The sequence below is a fragment of the Abramis brama genome (genome assembly GCF_963993115.1).
Source record: "Abramis brama genome assembly, chromosome: 2".
Taxonomy (NCBI): domain Eukaryota; kingdom Metazoa; phylum Chordata; class Actinopteri; order Cypriniformes; family Leuciscidae; genus Abramis; species Abramis brama.
The window spans coordinates 36420688-36447806 of record NC_139964.1 but is presented as its reverse complement, the minus strand read 5'-3'; the positions used below and the strand labels follow the sequence as shown (position 1 = coordinate 36447806).

The window sequence follows — 27119 nt, the reverse complement described above, 5'->3', positions numbered from 1 at the left end:
TTTCAGAATATCAGGGATCAGCGCTCTCAGCAGCTGCGGCGGGTTGGGAGGTCAAAACGGAGCCAGGGGAAGACAGAGACGGAGGAAAAGAGGCTCCCTTTTTCCTCTTCTTTTTCCTGGGTCGCGGAGCAGAGACCGTAGCCGGACTTGTGACCGGTAAGGGGGAGCAGCGGGGGCCGTTGCTGGAACTGGGGAGCCCACCGCAGGCAAGGAGGATTCTGTGGAGGACGACTCCGACGCTGACTCCCACGACAGGCGTCTTCCACGTTTTCCGCAAAGACTGATGGATACGGATGGTGTCTCAGGAGTCGTGGTGGAACAAGCCTGGTCCCCAAGCGTTGCGACGGCTAACATACAACCCTCTGGAATCACTGGTAGCATGCCAGGTGATGAAGACATGGTGGGACCCTGCAGCTCCTTCCGAGACAAACAGTCCACCATATCGCGGAACGGGCGGCGGACCAATCTCTCCCGTTCAGCCAGAGGAGGGGGAACATTGAGACCCGCGATGAGGTAGCGATTGACCAGGATCTCCGGCAAGAAAAACCTCCTCTCCTCCACGACCTGGGCGTACCTCCTCAGGGTCAACTCACCCTGGAGAGGGAATGGAAGCTTGCCATTCATACTGTCGGCGATAGCCGACTGCCACCATTGTTCTTGGTCAGTCGACTGTAGTATAGCGGGAAAAGACATACTGTCTGCTGGGTTCTGTGTTGGGCGGTTCATTCTGTCATGAGGTTGCGGAGATGAACCCAAGCGCAGACAGAATGCACTACGCATAAGGTTTATTGATGACAATAATGGGGAAAACAAAACCAACGAGGGGGCAAAACAATGACTAGAGAATAGACGAATAACTTAACAAGACTTTGACTAGACTATAAACAAACAGTATAACAAGACAACTCTTCACTTTAGTAATCACACAACACACGGTTGAGATACATACAATAGGTCTCTCAATGTTTGACAATGAGTAACAATGAACCACACAAGACAGCGAACACAAGGGGATTAAATAGGGAGACTAATGATAACATAACAGGTGACACAGGTAAAGCAATAATGACAAAACGAGGATAACAAGGGGGCGACGCAAGAGAACGAGACAACACAAGCACATGGCCCAAACGAAAGGCCATTTGCTTGCACACAAAACATGGGTCTGTCATGATCCTGCTTCAAGACTTGTCATGATCCTGCCCCCAACGACAAGGACTAGATGGCAGAATCATGACAGGCCCAGCAGTACCGATGCCCATCTCTGACTTGCATCATGAGACTATTGACAGAGGACAATCACAATTTTGTGACCACACCTTAAGTTTGAAAATATTTTTTTGTTTGTCACAAAACATACATCCAGCCTATGTCTGATACTTTACTGTGTTTCTGTAATTGCCAATCAGGTCGGAATGCTACTTTGTTTGTCTCTGTGACCGGAGGAGTTTCAGTCACAGTGACTGACGTGCTTCTAGTTGAAGCTTCAGGATCTGATGTTGTTAATGGAACCATCAAAGCAGTGGGAGCGACAGACTTCCTGGTGAATGTAGACAGAATCCCAGAGCGGGCATTTGTGGTCCAGCTTAAAGGATTGTTGAATGACTCCTCGTCTACTAGTCGATTCCAGAGACAGTCACCCACCCAATTTAAAGGATCTAGAATAACCATCACGGTAAGAAATATCTATATAAAAATGTTGGAGACAAACACAAATAGCTGTAATTTACAACAATTATTAAACAATAATGACTTAAATTTACACAGGTTGGTACAAAAAATCACTATATGAGACAAATAACATACATTAACCATCTGTTCCTCCACAGGCCCAATCGCAGAACATTGCACAGCCTGGAGTCCCACTCAGTCTCAACTTCACAGTGACCTCTAACACTACTGGCGGCAACTACACTATCCGAGCCCGGACTGACCTGGGCTTCAGCGTGTCTTTTCCCCGCTATCTGATCCTTGTGGCAGGAGGAAGTGCTCAGGGAAACGTCACACTGACTGCACCCTCCGATACCGAGTCCGGGACAGATTTCACACTCACTATTGAGGCAGAAGCTCCGGGCTCCACCGACCTCAATTATGCCATAGTGCAATTCACTGTCTCCACAGCAAATGTTTTTTTCAGTAGATTTTATGCACTTTCCATATGTCTTTCTTTCTCCTGTTTTTTTGTTTGCCATTTTGCATGATTCTAAATAACATTTAGAACAGCATGTACCATTGTATGTTGTCTTCTTTACTTGTCTTGAATTGTCAGGTGTTAAAGAGTCTTTGTAAATATTTAACTATTAAGGTTAAGGTTTACTATTGAAATTTCACTCGCACTTTCTGTAGTAAACAGGTGTGTTTTTATTTGAACATTTGATTTGTGGATAAGCTGTGGTTTTAACAGTAATGTAGACGCTACTCTTGATCTTGTTTTAGAAGTTTATTAAAGACAAAGTTCATATCAGGGGCAGCAGTATTGTCCAAGCTCATGGCATTGTGTTGGTTTTCCTTTTTGGATTTGCTTTCACTCTTATTCAGCCTCTCCTTTGGCTCAGGGACCTCATTGAACTCCTGTCACATGAGTGATTATAAGTTATAATACATTTTGGGGGGACTGTGTAAGAATCTCAGAAGTGAAGACCAGGAGACTCGGTTGTATCTTCAGCAGGAGGTTAAGAACAAAAGCGGTTTCTGCAGTCATCAAGTCTAACTATGAAAGCTATACACTGTAGTTTTATACACATTTTAGGGGGCAGTCCTACAAAGCATTTTGGTGATGACCTTAAACAAAGCGTTTTTGAAAGAAGTATCCAGGTATAGGAATCCGAAGAAATGAAGTATCCAGGTATAGGAATCCGTGAATCCTAGAGTGTTACCAGTCCTAATCCTTTTCAAAGAATGGGACAGGACCTCCAAGAGCCATTAAGGGTGAGAGTCTCAGTAATCTGACTCATTTGACTAACAATAAAGAGGCAAGGTAAGATTGGATTTGAAAGAAGCACAAGGAACAAGGAAGTAAGCATTCTTTCTTACTGATTTCCTTAGTAACACACAAACACACACTTACGATAACACTGACAGAGGCTGTGCATAAGTTCTAGTATACACACAAAATCTGCTAAAAGGTAATTCTCTATTTTAACTTTATTTACATTTTTTCTCTGATTGAGTAATATTTTATGAGGAAATTTCCAGTTAAATATATCTAAGTTAACTTTATTTGTAATAGTGTTTAGTGAAATGTTTCATGAAGATTTGACAGAAGACTGAATTTTCCCACAGCACCTATTATTGTGGACAGTCATGGTTTCACTGGTTGTGGTGGCTGTATTTCTTCTCTGGGGGACCCTGTTTCAACCCCCCCAGGTGGCAGCATTCAAACCTCTTTTTCAGGGTGGCTCCGTCACCCATCGAGAAATCACTCAGATGGCCATCCTCCGCAAGACAGCAGAAGTGTGCCGTGACATAGCCACTGCCCTGGGACGAGACTTTACACTGGCTGTAAGAAAAGAACATCAGAGTAAACCAGCTGAATTGTTCCAGGAAGATATTAGTATTTTAGTCACGCAAACTATTAATGAGTAAAAAAGGGTCTCTGATAAACAATCCTTGAAGAGACTTTATATTTTGTTTTACAACAGAATATTTTGTTTCATACCTCAAATGTGATTTTTGAATCTGCTGGGGTTTTTTTTTTTTTTTTTTAAGTTGCTAAGTCTCAAGTTATGCTACACTGATTTGAAACCTGAATAAACAACTGAAGGTAATTTGAGTTATGTTTTTAATAATAAAAATAATAATAATAATATTCTCCACTTTCCACACCTCACTTCCAGATAAACAACAGACTGACTGTATCTGCTGTCCAACAAGCCTGCGCAACATCTCCTGATTCATCTTCTGCCATCTCTTCACTGGGTTTTTATTCAGTGATAACAGAGATTTATCTAAGCAATGCAGCCATAGATGCAGCATTTGCTCTGAGTGCGGCGCGTCACATTGATAATGAGGCTTTTGGTGAGGGCCGGGACCTCATCACTAGTGGCCTGGCTGCAGTAAAGGCCAATGTGCAGCAGGGGAGCTATATCTCTGGTCGGATCACACTGGGGGCTGTATGTCATACTCTACAGGTACGTTATAAATGGAGATTATAGTAGGGTGGTCTGTAATCTTTTTATTTTTTTATGCTGGCTTTATACCAGTATATATGTTTGTGTTACATCCAAAAATATATATCAAAAGTGACTTACATGCATATGCTATCAGTTCATGCATTCCCAGGGATTCAAACCCATGTCGTTGCAAGCACCATTTACATCAAGGTGCCGATTCTCTCTTCTCTTATTTTATGTAATTACCTCTTTAACCTTCTTTGTTTTAGCTCTGGTAGTTACCAGTTGCATTCCTCCAAGTGGTTGTTTTTTAATGTACCCTGGGTTTTCACAGATCTCTGGAAAAGGGCATTTTCCTATTTTGCACCTTGGTCATGAAACAATTAGCAAAAAGATTTTTGAGCATACTTGTACCTAATGATAAATTTAAGATAATCATAAAGAATGCAGTGAAGGAGATTGCAGGCTATATGTTGTATCATCAATCTCAATGGGCTTCACGGTAAAATTAAGGTAAAATAAAATGAATAAAAAATTATGTATTTTAAAACGGCTAATTGTTTTTTTGTTTTTGTTTTTTACTAAGAGTATTTGAATGCTCGCTTAGATTGCTAAGATCGCTTAGGTTTTGCTTAGAAAGCCTATCACGTTCGGAGTATTACAAAACAAGCCAATGGCAAGGAAATGCCATGGGTCTGCGGAATTTGCATTGCGCAACTCCGCCCCACCTAATGGGTATATAAGGAAGTACACTGGCAACATGCAGTTATGTTTTCTTGCTGAGGAGCCGAGACTGAACTCAGGCGTTCCAACGGTACAGCGGAAGTGGCAGGGAGACGTAACATCGGAACGAGGATTACATACGTAACTGAGACATTCCCTTTCATGGTCAGTGACGTTCCCAGTCTAATCACACCACCTCGGCTGCCTTCCAATGCCCTGCGTAAGTCTGAGGTCCCTGTCATGAGATTAGCACGAACAAAGGACTCCTACTTAACAAAAGAATACCAAGGTACACTGGGAAGCAAATCAATGCCTGCCCAAAGGGAGGACTTACAGAATACACATATGACCAGCGAGCTGGCTGCATATGGAGAAACACTGGGGTGTCCAGCCGCAGGGTGGAATCTTTCAACCCCAGGGGTGGCAAGGTGGCTTGCCAAAGGGAAAGACACACGCTCGAGAGAGACTTACAGTGGAAATACACGTGGGGGTCGCCCAGGGGGGGAACCATGCACATGGAGGCACCTAGCCAACATGAAAGCTGCCGAAGGCATAACTCTGGCGTTGACGTCAACAGTGCTGGAGGAACTCAGGGCTTCCTGGAGAAACTCACCTGAGGAGAATATCGCACATATCCGGTCCGAGGAATAGAATGGTCAGCAAGCGAAGACACCTGAGCAGATCCTAGTTTCCGGCTAGTTGGCTCCACTCAGAGATTGTAGAATTTCGGAAATGTGTTAGGTGTCGCTCAGCCTGCAGCTCTGCAAATATCTGTTAGCGAGGCGCCATGCGCTAGATCCCAAGAGGAAGCCACACTCCGGGTGGAGTGTGCCTTCACACCAAGGGGGCATGGTCGACCTTTCTGCTGGAATGCCAAAGCAATGGCATCCACTATCCAGTGAGACAACCTTTGCTTGCAGAGAGTCTTTCCCTTCAGCTTCCCACCATAACAGAGGGTAGCGCTTGCAGGTTCACCACTTGATCTCGAAAGGGAGTGGTGGGAACCTTTGGCACGTATCCAGGCCAGGATCTCAGGATCACATGAGAGTAGGCCGGTCCGAATTCCAAGCACGCTTCGTCAACCGAAAATGCCCGCAGGTCCCATACCCTCTTGATGGAGGCCAATGCAACCAGGAGCGCTGTCTTAATAGACAGGAACTTAAGATCAACTGATTGCAAAGGCTCAAAGGGAGCACTCTGCAGGGCGGACAGAACCACTGTGAGGTCCCAAGAAGGTACGAAAGGAGAGCGAGGAGGATTTAGTCTCCTCTGTCCTCTCAGGAACCTGATGACCAGGTCGTGCTTCCCCACGGACTTACCTTCAACTGCGTCATGATGTGCGGCGATAGCAGCAACATACACTTTGAGGGTGGAGGGAGACAGCCTTCGCTGCAACCCATCTTGCAGTAAGGAAAGCACGACACTGATCGGGCATTTTCTGGGGTCTTCTCGGCGAGAAGAGCACCAGGTGACGAAGAGGTTCCACTTCAACGCATAGGCATGTCTCATGGACAATGCTCTAGCGGAAGTGAATGGTAGCCACCACCGGAGGTGGTAGGGTACTCAAACCTGCCTCATCCCATCCAGAAGCCACACATGTAGGTCCCATAGATCGGGACGAGGGTGCCAGAGGGTGCCCCATCTCTGAGAAAGGAGGTCCTTCCTCAGAGGAATTGGCCAGGGAGGGGCTGTCGCAAGGAGTACTAGTTTGGAGAACCAGGTCCGGGTGGGCCAATGAGGCGCAACCAAAATGACCTGCTCCTCGTCCTCCCTGAACTTGCACAGGGTCTGTACAAGAAGGCTCACTGGGGGAAACACATACTTGTGGAAGCCCTGCGGCCAGCTGTGTGCTCCTGTGCATCCGTGCCGAGCGTGCCCTCGGTCAGGGAATAAAACAGGCTGCAATGGGTAGAGTCGTGGGAGGCAAAAATATCTACCTGTGCATCACTGAACTGTTCCCAAATCAGCTGAACCGTCTGGGGATGGAGTCTGCATTCTCCAGGGAGTGGCTGAAACCATGAGAGGATATAATCTCCCAGGATATAAATGGCTCAAAGCGACCTCAGATGCTTCTGACTCCACAGGAGGAGGTGGCGGGCGAGTTGCGACATACATGATGCACACTACTGTCGTGGTATATTATATCGAGTGGACTAGTACGTGTTGGTTCTTGAGCAATGCACGGAAGCGGTGCAGAGCCAAACGTAACGCCAGCAACTCGAGGCAATTGACATGCCAAAGGCGCTGGGGTCCCGTCCAGGAGCCCGCGGCAGCATGTCCATTGTACATGGCACCCCAGCCCGTGGTGGAGGCATCTGCTGAGACAACAACATGCCTGGATACTCTTTCTAAGGGCACTTCGGCCCGTAGAAAGCTGAGGTTCGACCACGGGGTGAAGGTCTGACGGCAGGTCAGAGTAACTGGTACTCGGAGCGTGCCTAGTTGCCATGTCCAACTCGGGACTCGATCGTGGAGCCAGTGCTGAAGCGGTCTCATATGAAGCAGTCCGAGCGGCGTGGCTGCCGCTGCAGATGCCATATTCCCCAGGAGTCTCTTAAATAACTTCAGTGGAACCGCACTCTTGCCCTCGAATTGTCTCAGGCAAGTCAGCAGTGACTGCGCGCACTCGCTCGAAAGCTGTGCGTACAAGGCGACCGAGTGGATTTCCAATTTCCACCAAGAAAACAGATCCTCTGCACGGGGGATAGTTTGCTCTTTTCCCAGTTGACCCGAAGGCCCAGACGGGCTAGGTGCCGGAGCACTAGGTCCCTGTATTCGCAAACCTGGTCTCGAGAGTGAGCCAGGATCAGCCAATCATTGAGATAGTTCAGGATGCTAACCCCGTGTTGCTGTAGCGGCACAAGGGCTGCCTCGACGACTTTTGTGTAGACGGGAGGAGACAGGGCTAGCCCGAATGGGAGAATCGCGTACTGATATGCCTGCCCCTCGAAAGCAAACCGTAGAAACGGTCTGTGTCAAGGAAGAATGGAGACATGAAAGTAGCCGTCCTTCAGGTCAATCGCTGCAAACCAATCCTGTGACCGCACACATTTGAAAATGCGTTTGGCCGTGAGCATCTTGAACGGAAGCCTGTGAAGGGATCGGTTCAAGACGTGCAGGTCCAGGATTGGCCGTAACCCACTGGATTTCTTCGGTACAATGAAGTAGGGGCTGTAGAACCCGGACTTCATTTCGGCTGGAGGGACAATCTCGATCGCACCTTTCGCCAGTAAGTTAGTGACCGCCGCACGCATGACATGGGTATTGCCACCGACCATAGTGTAACGGACTCCGCGGAAGCGGAGAGGAGATTGTGCGAACTGAATCGCATAGCCGAGCCTGATGGTACTCGCGACCCAGTGGGACAGGTTGGGAAGCTCTAGCCAGGCTCCCAAAAACTGGACTAGCGGTGTCATGCGAACCACAGATGTACCCTCGGTGGGGCAGCGAGGCGGAATGACCGGTCTGGACGTGGGAGGCAGAGTATCCCGGTGTGGGGGCACGGTCATAAGCCACGTCCTGACAGAGGAGACCAGGGAAGGACGTGCGTTCCACTGGGGCCTGCTCTGACAGGGTTCTGGCAACAGAAGGGGACGAGAGTGGCGAGGCTCGTAAGCGGCGCACACTGCCATCCGCATGCTCTGGGGGCTCAGAGATGGGGAGTCAGTTCTGTCTTTAACCACATTAGGGGGCCGGGGAGAACAAAAGAATCGGGGGAAGGAGTGGCCCTGCTACCACCTCCTCGACAGAACTGAAGCCTATCTCTGAGCTGTCCGCGACAGGAGTGCCGCTTTGCCTGCCGTTTAGCGGGCTGCAGGGCTGGAGCAGACTGGGGCGCCTTTCTGCGACCACCTCCATGGCACGGCCCAGGTGAAGGCTGCTGCTGGGGCCGAGTGGGAGGGGCGGGAGTCACAGAAGGGCGCCCTCAGCGGTGAACAGACTGTGAATAGCCTCAGTCTGTTTCTGGGCGGCCGAGAACTTTTGGGCGAAATCCTCGACCGCACCACCGAAAAGGCCCACCTGGGAGATAGGAGAGTCGAGGAAACGGGTTCGCTCGGACTCTCTCATATCAGCCAGGTTGAGCCACAGGTGTCTCTCCTGGACCACGGCTGAGGACATCACCTGACCAAGGGAGCATACGGTCACATTCGTCGCCCTGAGAGCAAGGTCAGTGGTGGCACGTAGCTCATCAAAGAGCCCTTGGTCAGCTCTACCCTCGTGGATGGCCATGGCATGCAGTGAGGCGGCGGCCTGCCCCGCAGCTCTGTAGGACTTTGCCACCAAGGTAGACAAAAACCTACAGGCCTTGGAGGTGTGCTTTGGATAGCCACGCCATGTTGAAGCACTCTGCGGACACAGTTGCATCGCAACAGAGCATTCAACAGGGGGTGTCCCAGTGTACCCTTTGGCCGCGGCCCCGTCAAGGGTAGAGAAGGCGGAGGAGGCCGCGGAACGATCACAGGAAGACAACGGGGTCTTCCAGGATCTTGTGACCTCCTCATGCACCTCAGCGCGTGCAGCCCTCAAGAACCAATCATCCAGCCGCGAGCGCTCAGGAGAGCATGGCTGTCAATTCTGGGTCGGACTCGAGCAGTGCTGGCACACCCGAAGGCGGCAGCAAAGCTGAGTCTTCATCCCCAGAAGACTCCAGCCCACCTTGCAATGTGGCGATCGACATTATCTCATCGCCTGGTGCCCCAAATGAGACATGGGAGACATCCGTAAATGGCCCGGCGACTGCACTCTGGAAGCACACGGGTTGCTGAGTGGAAGAGGGGGGTTCCTGCAGTGAGAACATGACTCATCTGCGAACGCTGCCTTAGCGTGCTCTAAGCCCAAACATGTAAGACAACGCTCGTGCCCATCAGATGATGAAACGGAACGTCCACACCCAGAAGTGCACGGGCGAGACATCTTTAAAAAGAAGTGCCAGGTGCAAGCTCTTTTTGTGAGAGGAAGCCCAGCAGCTGTGCTGAAGCGCCTAGGGAGAACACACATGCTGTTGCAGACCACTGCACAGATCAGCAGGCAGGAATGTGAAACTCGCTGGAAAACGCCTTTATACCAACACAGACTGGAGAGCTGCTCGTCTCGAAGAATACTTGATGACACTCAGAGAACAGGCTTGCAGGAGTGAAGAGGACCTTTTGGCTCCGAAGCAAAAACATAACTGCATGTTGCCAGCATACTTCCTTATATGCCCACGAGGTGGGGCGGAGTTACACTATGCAAATTCCGCAGACCCATGGCATTTCCTTGCCATTGGCTCGTTTTGTAATACTCGAAGGTGATTGGCTTTCTAAGCGAAACCCCATTCGTGGTCACGACGTAACTGTATGCGCATGTTCCACTATGTCTGACAACTACAAAGTGTATAAATATTTTTAGAATTTTGGACAGTATTATTTGTAATATCGTCCCCTTGGAATTATATGGTTCTATCTGACATTTTTGTCGAAATTGAGTTATTCACATATTCTTATTATGTGACCACTTCTTTACATTATATGATGTTGTTTTTTAAGTTGTGTACATTTTGGAACTTTTTATTTAGAAAATAAAAAGGTTCTTTCTACACAGTCGAATGGAATGCAAAAACTTTAAAGCTCAATATCTCAAAACTGCTCAGAACGCAGATAGAACCTTATAATTCCAAGGGGATGATATTTGATTTGCAGTGTTTGTGTGCAGGATTTCTATAGCCACAGTAACTGGGTGGAACTGGGAAACACTGCTCCTTTCAGCCCCCTGATCGGACGTGAGCTTCCTCTCAACAATCTAGCAGGTATGACAAAATATAATATTTTTTATTTTACAATTTTACAATTTTCAGAGTGTTTAGAAACTAGTTACACATTCGTATCTTTTATCTGTATGTACAGACCGTAGCACACCAACATGCAAAAGCTGCGCTGGGCAAGACTGTAGTGATAACATTCTCCCAGAAATATTGCTGCATAAGAAACTAACCTCAGGGTATTTCAGCTTGGTCTCCTCTGCAAAACCTGTGGGTAAGGAAGCTTAGCATCCCATGTGTAGTGTTGATCTGCCTATCAATTATAACTCCTCTGTATAGGCCTGTCATCACAGTCCACAGGATGTTTGAAATTGGGACCACAAATTTATATGCTGACATAATTTTCTCTCAGGCAAGTGTAGTCATGGTGGCCTTCTTGACAGGACCAGTTATAGAGACCCCACCGGAGGTATCAACAAGGATGACATCAGCTCAAGTCACGGCTTTCTTCACCAGCGTGCCGCTGAAATGGCCATCAACGCTACTATGGAACTGCTGCAAGACATCCGACTGGCCACAGGCAACCAAGCCTTTCTTCGGTACACATACCTTCTTTTTACATCACTCTTTGGGCTCTTCTTTAGCTAATTAAAAAAAAAAAAGATTAAACATTCAAGTCCTTCTGGAAAGTTCAAATTTACGAGTTGGAAATCGCAATTACGAGGTCAGGTCACTTTGGTCAAAGTAACATGGCGATGTATCATTTCTAAATAAAATAAAGCTAGATTTTTTTTTAACTCTAGCTACTTTTATAAAAGGATGAATGAAGAATGCACACCAGGGGCCTCATTTATAAAATGTTGTTTAGAAACCGTTTGACATTTGATTGTACTATTTCTCAAATGTGTGATTCAGAGAACGAACGTGCGCACAAATAAATAAATAAATGTGCGGACGCTGTGAAATCTCTAAATCGCAGAGATAACGCCCCCTAATTAACACTTTTCCCGCCATTGACGGAAATTTCCGTAATTTGTCAGAAAACACTTCCCTGTCATTGATGGAAAATTCCGTCATTTGTTAGAAAATGCTTTCCCGCCATTGATGGAATTTTCTGTGTTTCCATGTTTTCACTGTTATACGGTATATTGCTATTATGCATCTCCTGAAAGAGTACTGAATCTGGTCAAAACACATGCGAAGAAGATGCAGACACAAGTGATCTCATATTATTATGCTTAATAACGCAGCCATCAACATTAAACAGCATATAAATTAAAACTGCATAATGTTACTAAATGAAATGTCGACCCAGGATGACTGTGCAAGCAATAGGAGTGTTGATGGACTCGATCTACTCCATCCATGTTTTGATCATCGTTCTGAATCCGATCTGGATGTGGTGTTTGACAGAAACATGATTTGCTCAGCTTTTTGCTCAAAATGTTACTTTTTTATGAAACGTACCCACATTCAAGTGTTGATAAAAAAGAATGCATGAAGCTAGAATAAAGTGCTGGCGGTAAAAGAGCTTTAGTTGAGAATGGCGAGTGGCAAGAATTGATTAGATTTCCAAATACCTGCATTAGGCTACCCCGACTCTCTGCCACAATTAAGAATGCCATTTCTGCTGATGCTGTGGATACACAAAGTTCTTTAGTTATAGCAACCCTAGAGTCACAAATTCATACCACCAGTCTTATTTGTTTCTTTCTTTCTCTCAGATTGATGGGCCTCAGTCAGACCTCAGTTCTGGCTTTTGTGATTGACACCACAGGCAGTATGTCTGATGACATTGAAGAAGCCAAGAGAGTGTCCTTCAGTATCATAGACAGCAGGAGAGGAACACAGAAAGAACCTTCAGAATACATTATAGTCCCATTTAATGATCCAGGTAGTCATCTTGTGTCTATATTATCCAGTTTTCCCCCCAACAAAGGGCAAAAAAGCAAAAGAGGCAGTGCCTCAAAACATTGATTTTGAATGACAAAATAATCCAAATTAAAAATTAAAAAAGAAGAAAGAAATATTTGATTTAATATTCTATAGACTACAATTTTTATGATAGCTTATATGCACTCACTGTCCCACTGTGACACAGTGATGACACTCACTGTGGCGTGGTAATGCTGTGATTGGCTGATCACGTGGTCAACATGAATGCCTGCCCATTATGTGTGTGTGCAAATGAGCCTGAATGCATCAAACATTCATTGAGGCATTTGCATCAAGTGAAAATGGATGGAATAGTTACTAAACTGTTCACCTATTCAGACATAATCACTTTTGTTCATGTTCAAATCTAACTTGCAATGACTTGAACATGAAATGATCTGTGAGTGAGTTGCTTTTTTATGGCATATTAAAAGTACATATGTCTGCCATCATCAATACAAGTGTAATGTGACGTGTGATCTGAATGATAGCTGAACAATAGTTAGTGGAAGTAAATTATGTAAAGATATTCAAAATATTTCTGTTAGATTATTATTAAATTATTACATTTAAATGATGTAAAACATTATTGTTTCTGTAGTGTTCTGTGATGTGTTTGTGTCATACAGATTTTGGACCTCTGACAAGGACTGCAGATGCAGATATTTTTAAAGCGAAAATCAATTCCCTCACAGCATCTGGTGGAGGAGACTTTCCAGAGATGTGCTTGTCAGGACTGCTGGTGTGTGTGTGTGTGTGTGTGTGTGTGTGTGTGTGTGTGTGTGTGTGTGTGTGTGTGTGTGTGTGTGTGTGTGTGTGTGTGTGTGTATGTGTGTGGGGGTCTAGGAGAGTTTTGTAAACCTTGATTTAAACTAAGAAAAACACTCCTATTCACATTTATACAATATATAAGATTATATTACTGATACAATTATTATGAATATCACAGCTGGTTTGAGCTTTATCTGAGATAAAGCCAGATTGAGAAATGAATAATATATTGAGGTCTTCTCATCTTGTTTTTTTCAGTTGGCACTAGCAGGTGCTCCTCCGTCTTCAGACATTTTTGTTTTCACCGATGCTTCAGCAAAGGACAGTGAATTAAAAAGCACTGTTCAGGCCATGATAGAACGCACCAAGTCAACAGTGAGTGCCTGCAGAACACTTCTACGTCATTGCTGCTAATTTGTAACTGACACTCTCTGCAATTTCTCTCTGCCCTCCAGGTCACTTTCATGTTGACTAACTCCTTCTCATTCCGTAGAAGACGGGATGTCTCACAATCTCAACAGTTTAATTCAAGATCAATTCCTCAGTCGGACATACAGCTGTACAGAGACCTGGCTCAAATTTCAGGTGGACAGACCATAGAGGTCCCAAGGGCTACACTGTCTCAGGCCACTGCAGTCATTACGGATGCATCTACCTCAGCTCTGGTGTGTTCTGACAATGACTAATGTATTTATATTTATATATTAGGGATGCACTGATACCAGTATTGGTACCAGTATTGGAATAGAGAATTGTCAACCTCACGACCAATTCATACGAATTCGTACGAGTGAGTAAAAGGTGGCTAATTCGTGCTTCTAATTTGCTTCACTTTTCTCCGTTGAAATCTATGGGGTCGCTGTGTCCATTTCTTATACTGTCTATGCAATCGTTAAGCGATGACGCGTCACCATGGAAACCATAAAGTGACACGTTCTAAATAACGGTCGCCTTGAAAAACTCACGCTGGGGGATCAGCCAGAATATTTTAAACTTACGTGTGAAACGGTTAAGCATGATTTCCTAAACAAATTAAGCCAACTAATATGATTCATATTCTTTTGGTTTCTCTACCGAATATATTTAACCCTTGTGTGGTGTTCACAACCCAATTTCCCCTGTGGTGTTCCCGGTCAAAAATGATCACACTAGTCTACTTTAATATTTCACCAGGAATTTTGTTTTGAAAAACTTTTATTTTGTACAAAATGGCACATTGTCACTCTTGTGGTGTTCCCGGTCAAAAATGACCGGACTACAAAAAATAGCTTATAAATCACTCATTATGCAATATTATCACCCAATATTGGATTCAATCTTTTTGTCCACTTGTTCTCTTTCAGTTAGGACTGGTTTTATATTTCTATTTGCATCTGATTAATTGTAGGCCTCATTTATTTGATCGTAGGCATCTCATTTTTTGAGTAAAAAAAACATTATTTTTGAATAATTTTGGAAATATTAAATGAAATCTGAAGAAAATTGCCACTGTTGATCACACTAGTCTACTTTAATATTTCACCAGGAATTTTGTTTTGAAAAACTTTTATTTTGTACAAAATGGCACATTGTCACCCTTGTGGTGTTCCCGGTCAAAAATGACCGGCCTACAAAAAATAGCTTATAAATCACTCGTAATGCAATATTATCATCCAATATTGGATTCAGTCTTTTTGTCAACTTGTTTTCTTTCAATTAGGACTGGTTTTATATTTCTATTTGCATCTGATTAATTGTAGGCCTCATTTATTTGATCGTAGGCATCTCATTTTTTGAGTACATTTTTTTTTATTTTTGAATAATTTTGGAAATATTGAATAAAATCTGAAGAAAATTGGCACTGTTGATCACACTAGTCTACTTAAATTTTTCACCAGGAATTTTGTTTTGAAAAACTTTTATTTTGTACAAAATGGCACATTGTTACTCTTGTGGTGTTCCCGGTCAAAAATGACCAGACTACAATAAATAGGGGTGCAAAACAAAAAAAATGTTAAAATACAGATATCGGCAAGTACCAAAACTGAAAGTATCGGACTCGTTCTGGAAAAAGTTAAATTTTTATTTGTTTCAATTTGGTGGTTGGAATTTTGCTGTGAAACACTGCAACATTGAAAACGTCTCTGTGTTTCTTAAAGGTGACTGTTCTTCAGGTCGTGAGAAGTCCAGCCATTGCAGAAAATTTTTCTTTTGTGTTGGATCCATCTCTGTCCAATGTGACTGTGTATGTCACCGGAGACTCTCCCGTCTTTACCCTCTACAGCCCTACAGGTGAGCCAACGCACCTCGGATATTGTGTGTTGATGATATGAGGGTTTTATTTTCTCCAATACAAAAATCCAGATGCCAGAATCATTGTTAAAAATAAGCTATGCTTCTCCTGCCTTTCAGGTGTGTCTCAGTCAGATTCAGTGGCAGATGGTCCTCTTGGTAGCATCCTGACTGTTGGGAATTTAAGGAGAGTTACACTAAACTCTGACAACCAGACAGGGATGGAATGGAAGATCAGCATTAACTCGGCAACTTTCTACAGCCTTAAAGTCACTGGCAAGTGGTTTTAATCTGCCAGATATGTAAACCATTGATATTAAATTTTTGTATCAAATGTATTATTATAATTACATTTATGTTTAATCTTGATTTTAGTTTAACAAACAATGGTTTTGAAAAGAAAATCAGTCAAATGTTTTCATTTGGAAGATTGCAATAATGTTGGATCTTGCAATAGTGCTACTTTCACTATATTTTAATTGTGACTACAGGTCAGAGCTCTGTGAACTTTCTCTTTAACTTTGTGGAGCAGTCAGAGGGAGGTGACATCATACCGAAAGCCAATCGTCCATTCATTGGTATGATATCATCTTTTTTCCCCCTAATATTTCCTCTTGATTATTTTTAGACAGTTGATTATTTCTTCTGACACTACCGGTCAAAAGTTTTGAGTCTGTAAGATTTTTTAGATGTTTTTGAAAGAAGTCTCTTATGCACACCCAGACTGCTTTTATTTGATAAAAAAAAATACAGTATACTATAAACAGTAATATTGTTTTATTATAAATATATATTATTACAATTTATAATAACTGTTTTCTATTTTAAAATAATTTAAAATGTAATTTATTCCTGTCATGGTAAAGCTGAATTTTTAGCATCAGTTGAAAATGATCCTTCAGAAATCTTTCTTAAGAAACATTTCTGATTATCGATGTTAAAAACAGTTGTGCTGCTTAATATTTTCTTGGATTTCATCATCCTTTTTTTCAGGATTCTTTGATGAATAGAGAGTTCATTGTGTGTTTTTATTCTGTCCTTGCTGAATAAAAGTATCATTTAAATAAAAAAAATCTTTCTGATGCCAAACTTTTGACCAGGAGAGTATAAACTTGAAGAACTATCTTTATTTTTATTTTTTAGTGTCGTCAATGTGAATGAAAAAATGTTTCTTTAATTGTTGATCAGGTCGGAATGCTACTTTGTTTGTCTCTGTGACCGGAGGAGATTCAGTCACAGTGACTGACGTGCTTCTAGTTGAAGCTTCAGGATCTGATGTTGTTAATGGAACCATCAAAGCAGTGGGAGCGACAGACTTCCTGGTGAATGTAGACAGAATCCCAGAGGGAGCATTTGTGGTCCAGCTTAAAGGACTGTTGAATGACTCAACTCGATCTTTGCCTAGTCAATTCCAGAGACAGTCACCCACACAGCAAAAAGGCTCTAGAGTTACCATCACGGTGAGCTTAAGGGGATAGTTCAGCAAAAAAACATTGACACATGATTTTTATATAAGTTTAGTATGAGCAGCACAGAATATTCAATTAAATATATGCAAAATACATTCACAATATTTCTAACCATATTAACCATTTCACTTCTCAGGCCCAACCAGATAGCACTATAGAGCCTGGAATTCCTTTCGATCTCAACTTTACATTGGTCAATAACGCTACAGGGAGCTACACTATCCGAGCCCGGACTGACCGCGGCTTCAGCGTGTCTTTCCCCAGCTCTCTGAACGTGGGGACAGAGGGCAGCGCTCAGGGAACTGTAACACTGACCGCACCCTCCAACACAAAGTCAGGGACGGATGTCACACTCACTATTGAAGCAGAAGATCCAGAGTCCAGTGACTCGAATTACGTGGCACTGCGGTTCAGTGTCATGACTAAGGTAGCTGTTATGAAAGCGGCTAGAGTAGACATTATTAATAATTCCATCAGTTTGACTTATGTTGTATTTTCATTGTACTGTAACTGATCTCCATTGAATAGAATAGCTTTCTTCGTGACTCATTGTTTTTGGTGCAAACAGTATTAGCATTTGATCCCTTCATCGACTCTGACTAACCTCAATTATTTTTATTTTTATTTTGGCAGGTGACTGATATTTCTAGCCCTGTCTGTCAGGTAGTGAGCATCAAAGCCAACTGTTCTGTGGAATGCAGCACGGCATCATGGGAACTCTCCGCCAACTTGACGGACGGGAATGGCACAGGCATATCCGGTGTGTCTTTCAACCGTGGGAACGGCTCTCTCAGCTTAAGCATTGTGATAAGTGAGGATGGCACAAATGTGACTGTGGCATCCTATAATGCTTCCTGTTGTTCTCAGGAAGTAGAGCTGGTAGTTGTGGACATGGTGGGAAATGTGGGCACATGTTTCACTTCTATAAAGTTCACTTCAACCACAGTTGAGCCATCTACAGTCACTAATAAGCCTTCGACAATCACCACGGTCATAACCACACCCAATAGAGGCTACTTTGTGTCTTTCTCAATGTCTGTTTTGCTCTGCAACTTAATTGCTTTTTTTATGTGAATAGGAGAAACTGAGACAAGAATATCATGCCTCTTGACTTAAGTACATTTACATTAATCAATGTCTAAATCATGTGAAAATGCTTATGTGTTGGATAATATTTGCATATATATATATATATGTTTTATGTGCAATAATCATAAAAAAATTATTACAGAGAACAAAGAGTTGCCTCTCTTTTATTTAAAAAAAATAATTGTCTTCACTTTCTTTTTTAATATGATATAGTACGATTATATAGTATGAAGTTATTATTCAGAAATAATTGATATAAAAAAAGGGAGAGCTCAGCTGTAACCTGTACTTGTTAGGTTTGAAGTGTTAGACTGAGTGCAGTTACATCCTGTCTGATACTCCTAAATAAATACTTTAAAGATAATTAAAATGTTTATAGACTGGTGCCATGTAAGTGAACATTTTTAAATTTAAGTTCTTTAAAAACTATGTAGTGGTGCTTAAAAAAAGAGCAGAAACCAATATGCTGGTCTGATAAACCTTTAACCCTTAAATGCATGAATTTTTCACCAATCATTATTACATATTTGGGTCTTTAGCGACACGGATGGATCTCTACCTGTCGTGATAATATAAAACTCTCCTGATATTAGAGTAACAATTACAGAAGAATACAATTTTGTTACCTTTTGAAGCTATGAAGAGTTCAGTTTGAGCAGATGTTTTATACCATCATCACTGTCCTCGTCAGAGCTCATTTCCCAGTACATTCACCATCTGGCTCATATTTGCGATCTATCATTTTCAACATCTTCAAAATCAATATTTTAATCAGCTTCTTTACCAGATCCACCATCAAGTGAAAGTGACACTAATATTTGATTGCGTTCAGTACTTGCTCTGCAGTAAATCACCGAGCCATTTCAAGTTTTGCTGATGATACTCCCTTTTCTTTTGTTTTCTGCCTGCGGAAACTATCAGTGAAACATCATTTCATCATTGTGTATCACTGTTAAACACCTCGGGTTGTTAGGGACCCTATACAATTTTTACAAAAAAATTATGGGTAAACTGGGCATTCTTTTATACATTTTTTTTCTTGTCATATTATTTATAATAAATTGATTGAGGAATACTAAGAAGGTTGATGTCAAAGTTTAAAAAATGAATGAGAAGGAGGACGTCCCGGGTCACTAAAGACCCGAGGTTAAGGGTTTATGTAACATCAGTATTCAAACTACTATTACAGACATTTGGTTTGAAAATAAACACTGTATATGTAATTATTATCCGGTTTCTTTACAAAATAAGACATCCCTTCAGTTATGGGGCATGGAGTTCAAATGAACAATTATATAATAATAACAGTAATCATACTATTTTCTATAGTATTATATCAATATTTTCAGTACAAAACCCTGTTGTTGCTTTTCAATCTTTTGTGGATTGTTCTTTTGTGTGGATTCCACTAAGAACTGTTTTGAGACAGACATTGTCATCTCAAAAGATCCTCAAACAAAGCTCAAATTAATCCTCATATCCTGTCTGATATGTTTAGATTATGTAATATAGTATCCAGGATTGACAGTTTACCCCACAACTAATTTTCATTATTTCATCTTGTTTGGTTTCAGGCGTATATGGTTCTCAATCAAGGGGCTCTGTTGGCATTTTGGAGTTTTAGTAAAATACATTGCTGCCATCTAGTGGTCATTACAGGAACTAGTATATGAGAGACAATATTACATCGCCAGATTTAGGATTAAGTAAAGTCCAGTAAAACAGTTAAAGGAGAACTCCGGTCACTTTTAACATTGAGCTCATTTTTTTGTAAATTTGGAGTGCTGTCAATACAGAGAACAACGACAAAAATCGGTGTTGCCTACACCGTGTTATCCTCTTTTTAAAATTTGCACCCTGTTGACTTCAATGGGGCAAGATTTAAACCTGCTTTTAGCCTCTTAACATCCTTGATGTGTCATTACAAGTGCCTAGCCAATGTGAGTGATTCCTTCAGAGTGAACACGGGTGAGTCCACAGTAATCGATTGTCGAGTTCACGCGCGTGATCATAGGTAACTAAACCTATGCGCGTGAACTCGACAATCGATTACTGAGGACTTCGACCGAAAACAGGATGTAAATACAGGTATGTGCGCTGGCTGAAATAACATCATTTTTATTCATATCTTTCACATATACTGCAGTCAGATTCACCCGTGTTAACTCTAAAGGAATCACTCACATTGGCTGTGCACTTGTAATGACACATCAAGGATGTTAAGAGGGTAAAAGCAGGTTTAAAACTGGCCCCATTGAAGTCAACAGGGTGCAAATTTTAAAAAGAGGATAACACAGTGTAGGCAACACCGATTTTTGTCGTTGTTCTCTGTATTGACAGCACTCCAAATTTACCAAAAAATGAGCTCAATGTTAAAATTGACTGGAGTTTTTCTTTAAGCATCTTTTAGGATATTTAATTACAGCTATATTTTGACAACAAACTTCAATAATGAAGTGAACTGAAATTACTGCCATGTTTTAGCAAACTTGCAATTGCCGTAACACACATCCTGCTGTGATCTTTGATTAAATTAAATATAAGCAAATAACAATTAAGAGCAATTTTTTTAGTGAATAACGACTTGAAAATTTTAGTTCCAGGCTCTCTGAATGTATTAACTCTGTTGAATCTTCTGTCTCTGCTGTGACCATTAAAGCTCGATGGAGAATAGTACATCCATTATAAGATAAAGATTCAGGTCAAATTTGCCCATTGGCCTCTGTACATCATGGCCTCCTAATCATCCCCATATACATAGATTGGCTGTATCACTCTGTCTCCTCTCCACCAATAAGCTGGTGTGTGGTGGGCGTTCTGGCATAATATGGCTGATGCGCATCGTCCAGGTGGATATTGCACATTAGTGGTTGAGGAGATTCCCCCCTTCCATGTGAAGCGCTTTGATACCCAGTGCTATATAAATGTAACAAATTATTAATTATTATTCTCCACTATCGATAGGCTACTTAACCTAAGCTCAAATATCATCAAAACTTCTCACAAATGTAAATTGCAATGAGATTGCAGAATTTGTTATTGACAAATTTACTTCCATATGACAAAATTGCCAGCACTTGTCCTACTTGTAAAATCTCCAACTCCCCAGCTAGTCCTTTGCAATGTAACCTGTCCTCCATCTCAGCTGTCAGCCCCAGTACACTTACACAGGTCATATCACATGAATTCCTCTAGCTGCTCTCTCGACCCATTACCCACTAAATTTCTACAAACAGTTATGATCGGAAGTTTTTCCACAAATGTTTTAAATTGCAATTGCTAATCTTGATTTTCTGTGCTCAGTAACTACAAACCAATCTTCCATTTCTTGATAAAATTATTATTATTATTTTTTTAATTAAGGGAATTAACTCAGGGAACTTTGCAATCCTTGTTCTTTTGGATCTGAGTGCTACTTTTGATACCGTTGAACATGAGATTTTACTCGACCAACTTCAGAACTGGTTCGTCTATCAGGTCCTGTCTTACACTGGTTCAGATCCTACTTAAGCAGCAGGGAATACTATGTTACACTAGGTATATTACACCTCCAGGCATTATGTCATTTCTTGTGGTGTTTCCCAAGGCTCAATTTTAGGTTTTTTATTTTTTTTATCAGTGCAATATTTACTTTCACCATATGCAGATGACATTCAACTCTATTTTTCACTTGCACCAGATGCCCACAATTCAATTTCCATCCTACTGGACTGCATAGAGAGCATAAAATCATGGATGTCATATAACTGTATACAGATAAACAAAGATAAGACAGAGGTACTTGTTATTATTGATAATGACACACGGAGAACATCTATTGCCCCATCTCTTGACTCTCTATCACTAAAAGCCAGTTATCAGGGCTGTGTTTCCCAAAAGTATTGTAAGCTTAAGTTGATCGTAGAACAATTGCCACCTATGGTCTCTACGATCAACTTAGGCTTATGATGCTTTTGGGAAACGCAGCCCAGGTCAAGAACTTAGGAATCATGTTTGACAGTGACCTCAGTTTGAAAAAACATATTAGCATTGTTACTAAAACAACATATTATTGCCTCAGAAACATCCCCTTCTGACAATGAGAAACTTGTCAAACAAGGATAAAATTGTCGAGTCAGCATTTCGGTCCCAAGCTTTGGAACTCTCTTCCTGACAACCTACGAGCAATCAACTCACTAAGTACTTATTAAAAGTATCTCAAAACATATCTGTTCACTAGGACCTTTCCTTGATTTATTTTATGGTGGTATTTTGTTTTCTTTATTTTATTCCCATTATGTGTGCATGTATGTTTTTTTTTCTCTGTGAATGCACATATGTTTTTCTTTTCTTTAAAGCACTTTGTAAACTGTTTTTAAAAGGTGCTATATAAATAAAGCTTTACTTATTCACAATATCAATTCCTCCCCACACAAATCTCTCATATATGACTTCAGGAAACTTGAATATAGCTTAAAAATAATATGGCTGAACTTTAAAAAAAGAAAAAGAAAAAAATGTAATAGGCCTGGCTTTTTTGGACATTGACACCCCTGTAAACTGTTTGCTTAATATAGTTTCTATATTTTGTTTTTGCTTCGTTTACAATCCATGGTACATGTAGGCTATATTTAGAAAAAAAATGGGGAGGGGGATAAAACACTTACACAGGTACTTTTGCTTGTGATTTGTTCTAGTCTTCCAGGTGGTTGCTAGATGATTCACAGCATTGGCTGTTTTATTAGATCAGATTAAAGGACAATTTTATTTAATTAATGGACGAAGTGCTGAGGGACTAGATGACCCCATTTAGAAGGAAAGCCCATGGGACATGGCAGTCTGTGTGTTTATGTTCCATCTCTACTCCTCTGCAGCCAACAGCCCAAACAAACCTCCGTCCTCCACCCCCATTCTTTCTCCCTCAAATTTCTCACTGCGAGGTTGTTTCAACCCTGAAGATGAGTAATGGCAGTGTCATAGTGACACCTCTCCATTCATCATAATCAGAAGATAGTGCGCGAAAGCAGCACAGCGCAAAAGAGAAAGATACAAAGAGAAGGAGAGTGATTCATTGTGGTAAGATATTAAACAGCGTTCTTTAGCATATGTGGCATTAAATAGGATAGTGAGACACCCGCCCCGTCTGTTCCTGTAATTTACATCTTTAGCTACCAATTCTCCTGTTTTATTCCAATTTTATTCAAACAAGCAACATGGTATATTTTATTTGTCTTCCATTTAGTTTATCTTTATTTACTTTCAGACTTTAATCAGGGTAGGCAACACTTTAAATGTATCACGAATGGAGACGAGACATTGAGAAATAGATGCAATTTGTTCAACGTGTTGTATTGTTTCAAGGTCATATCGTGTGTATATTTCACAGCATGTTTTACTTAGTTTTTTCAGACAATTTTAATGTTGGAAAATAATAACAATACACACACACACACACACACACACACACACACACACACACACACACACACACACACACCATGCATGCAGAATCCGCAAAATGTTAATTATTTTAATAAAATTGAAATGCAAACCTGATGCTCCAGAAGGAAACATTATGCATTAAGAGTCAGGGGGTGAAAACCTTTGAAGTTTGAAGATCATAAAATTTAAATTGTACTTAATTTATCTTCCGGGAAACATGCAAGTATCTTCTGTTGCTTCCAAAGGACAGTATACTTAATGAAGAAAACATAATATTAATACAAATATTTGTTAATATTTAAAAAAAATAAGAAAAATTTGGACATCATCATCCTGTTCAAAAGTTTTCACCCCCAGCTCTGAATGCACCTTTTCTCCATCTGGAGCATCAGTGAATGTTTGAACCTTTTTTAATAATTGTGTTCCCTCAATTGTCCTCAGTGTGAAAAGATGGATCTCAAAATCATACAGTCACTGCTGGAAAGGGTTCAAAATATGCAAAAGATGCTGGAAAAAGACTCGTAGATGAGAAGAGGGGTATTGTGTAAGTAGCTTACGCTATGGAAAAACTTATTTTCTCGAGAATATTGAAGCCAAATTTTTTAAATAGTTATGTGAATTGTGCTTAACACTTATTTTATTGAAAGAACCTTTGCTTGCAAAGCAGGAACTTCCAGGTTATAAAACTTATAAAAATATCTTCAATAGGTATACCACTTGATCATGCCCATGACGAAGCCATGCCTCTCGTGGAATGAGCTCTGATGCCTATGGGGCAGTGAAGGCCCTTAGACTCATTAGCCAGCGTGATAGCGTCTACTATCCAGCGTGATAATCTCTGCTTTGTGACCGCGAGCCCTTTGGTGCGGCTGCCAAAGCACACAAAGATCTGTTCTGACTGTCTGAATGGGGCAGAACGCTTCAAACATACTCTGAGAGCCCTGACAGGGCAGAGTAGATTCGCGTCTCTTTCGTCCTCTGGCGAGGGAAGAGCCGATAGTGCTCTGAACGAAGTGGAGAGCACTTTAGGAACATATCCATGCCTTGGCTTAAGGACGACCCTGGAGTCGTTGGGCCCAAACTCAAGGCAGGAAGCGCTTACTGAAAGCACTTGCAAATCGCCTACTCACTTGACTGAAGCCAGTGCCAGCAAGAGAGCAGTTTTGAGCGAGAGAGGCTCCAGGTCAGCAGACTGAAGTGGCTCAAAGGGGGCGCAAGTCGGGACTGGGGTGCCAGATCGTCCCGTTCTCCTGCGTGAGGAGGTCTCTCCTCAGTGGAATCGGCCATGGGGCTGTTTCCAGCAGCTGAGTCAACTCTGAGAACCATAGCCTGTTCCTCCAGAGAGGGGCTACCAAGAGCACTGCACACTTGCTCTCCCTGACCTGAGGTAGCATTGTGACCGGAGGAAATGCATACAGAAAGAGGCTTGGCCAATCGTGGGCTAGCGCGTCCTTGTGCTTGGAGAAAAATGCTTGGCAGCAAGCGTTGTCTTCTGAGGCGAAGAGGTCGACCTCTGCCTCGCCGAAGATGCTCCATATGAGCTGAACCGTTTGTGGGTGAAGCGACCATTCCCCTGGGGGAACATTGTCTCTGGATATCCACACCCTGGTTCAGAATGCCTGGGACGTGCGCTGCCCTCAGCGAGGGCAGGTGGTGCTGAGCCCATATAATGAGGTTTTTGGCCATGGTGTGCAGGTTGTTCGACCTGAGTCCACCCTGGCGATTTATATAGGATACCACAGACATGTTGTCCGTCCGGACCAAGATGTGATGTCCTTTTAGGTATATGGGAGGAAAACTTGCAGCGATAGTGCGACCGCTCTCATCTCTAGACAGTTTATGTGAAGGCACCTCTCCAGGCTCGACCATAGGCCGCAGATGGCCCTGCCCTCATAAAGGGCTCCCCAACCGAAGTTGGAGGCGTCAGTTGAGATAACTTTCCTTTTCAAAATCACACCCATACCGGTTTGGTAACAGCCGGCTGTTTTCCAAGGAGCCAGGGCTCTGATACAGCCGTGGTTCACTTTGATGTGCAAGTGGCCAGATAGCCACGCGTTAGCCGGTACACGGGGTTTAAACCAGCGCTGAAGAGGACACATGTACAGCAGACCCAGCCTGGAGTACTGATGATGCTGACGCCATGAGACCTAACATCCTCTGAAATATCTTGAGAGGCGCGTAAGCATCCGCTCTGAACGACGCTGCTAGGTGCTGAATGGCACTCATTTCTAGAGAGTTTATGACTGTCTCCAGGAAGGAAATGCTCTGCCTGGGAGACAGCGCGCTTTTGGAAGCATTGATCCTGAGACAATGCTAAGAAGGGTTGGAGCCAGGATCTGTGAGTTATTAACTGTGCCTCCGATTGTGCTATAATCAGCCAATCGTCAAGGTAGTTCAACACTTGCACTCCCCGTTGTCTCAGGGGGGCGAGAGCTGCGTCCATGCACTTCGTAAATGTACGGGGTGCTAGAGATAGACCGAACAGTAGAACCGTGTACTGATAAGCCTGCCCCTCGAAAGCGAATCTCAAGAATGGCTTGTGATGGGGCATTATCTGAATGTGAAAATAAGCATCTTTCAGATCCACTGAGAAAAACCAATCCCCTGGGCGAATCTGCGCGAGGATATGTTTGGTTGTCAGCATCCTGAACGGGCTGTATAAGCGCTTTGTTCAGGTGTCTGAGATCTAGGATGGGTCTGAGACCGCCATCCTTTTTCGGGACGAGGAAGTAGCAACTGTAAAAGCCCGACTCACTTTGTGATAAAGGGACTGGCTCTACAGTCCCTTTTGCTAACAGTTTTGACACTTCGGAGCGAAGGACATGAGCCATGTCGCTTCTCACTGTTGTCTCGACCACGGCTAGAAAGCACGGAGGTCTGCGAGCAAACTGTAGCGAGTAGCCTCGTTTTATTACGTTCAACACCCATTTTGATAACCTGGGGATGGCATAGCCAGGGGTTGAATGATGTCTGGGGACGGGCCGCTTTGTGATAGGGAAAACTGATACTGTGGGAACAGTGCTTATGTGCAGGGGTGCATACTTCATTGTGTGCACACAACTTACATTTATTACCCTTCCAGCGTGAGTCGGAGGGAAAACTGATACTGTGGGAACAGTGCTTATGGGCAGGGGTGCGTACTTTACAGTGGGCACACAACCTACATTTATTACACTTCCAGCGTGAGACAGAGGAAAAACTGATACTGTGGGAACAGTGCTTATGGGTAGGGGTGCATATTTTGTAGTGGGCACACAACCTACATTTATTACACTGCCAGCGTGAGCCGGAGGAACAGCTGATAGAAAAGTGCTCTTTTCGTGCTTTATTTGGGTCGCAAAAAAAACGGCGTTTGTTTGCGGGTGTGCATGTTTCATAACAGACTCGTTTACTGCAGTATTGACATTTCCAGCCGCCTGAGCTAATGAGGGGACTGGAAAATTTATAAAAGGCTTTTTGGAGGTTGGCCCTGCCTCAATGGGACTCAAATACTCTCTTTTCCTCCCTTTCGCGGTGGCTAGGAAGGCTTTCGAAGGCTTTTCTGCCGCTTAGCTGAGCGAGAGCGGTGATGGACCTCAGACGCTGGACGGG

The 27119-nt window shown here is 42.8% G+C and overlaps 1 protein-coding gene across 1 annotated transcript in view; it reads left to right on the top strand.

Moving 5' to 3' along the window:
• LOC311078001 (uncharacterized protein) overlaps positions 1-18245 on the top strand; it is a 36125-nt gene extending 17880 nt beyond the window's left edge. Inside the window, exons 14-30 of the mRNA XM_084106648.1 lie at positions 1410-1675; positions 1830-2183; positions 3367-3501; positions 3837-4130; positions 10527-10620; positions 10718-10846; positions 10985-11171; positions 12297-12466; positions 13137-13249; positions 13537-13653; positions 13734-13943; positions 15417-15549; positions 15670-15825; positions 16041-16127; positions 16738-17009; positions 17155-17445; positions 17652-18245. Coding sequence (XP_083962774.1) covers positions 1410-1675; positions 1830-2183; positions 3367-3501; positions 3837-4130; positions 10527-10620; positions 10718-10846; positions 10985-11171; positions 12297-12466; positions 13137-13249; positions 13537-13653; positions 13734-13943; positions 15417-15549; positions 15670-15825; positions 16041-16127; positions 16738-17009; positions 17155-17445; positions 17652-18092 — 3449 coding nt within the window. The 3' untranslated portion in view covers positions 18093-18245. The remainder of the gene's footprint in view (positions 1-1409; positions 1676-1829; positions 2184-3366; positions 3502-3836; positions 4131-10526; positions 10621-10717; positions 10847-10984; positions 11172-12296; positions 12467-13136; positions 13250-13536; positions 13654-13733; positions 13944-15416; positions 15550-15669; positions 15826-16040; positions 16128-16737; positions 17010-17154; positions 17446-17651) is intronic.
• Positions 18246-27119: the final 8874 nt, after the last annotated feature.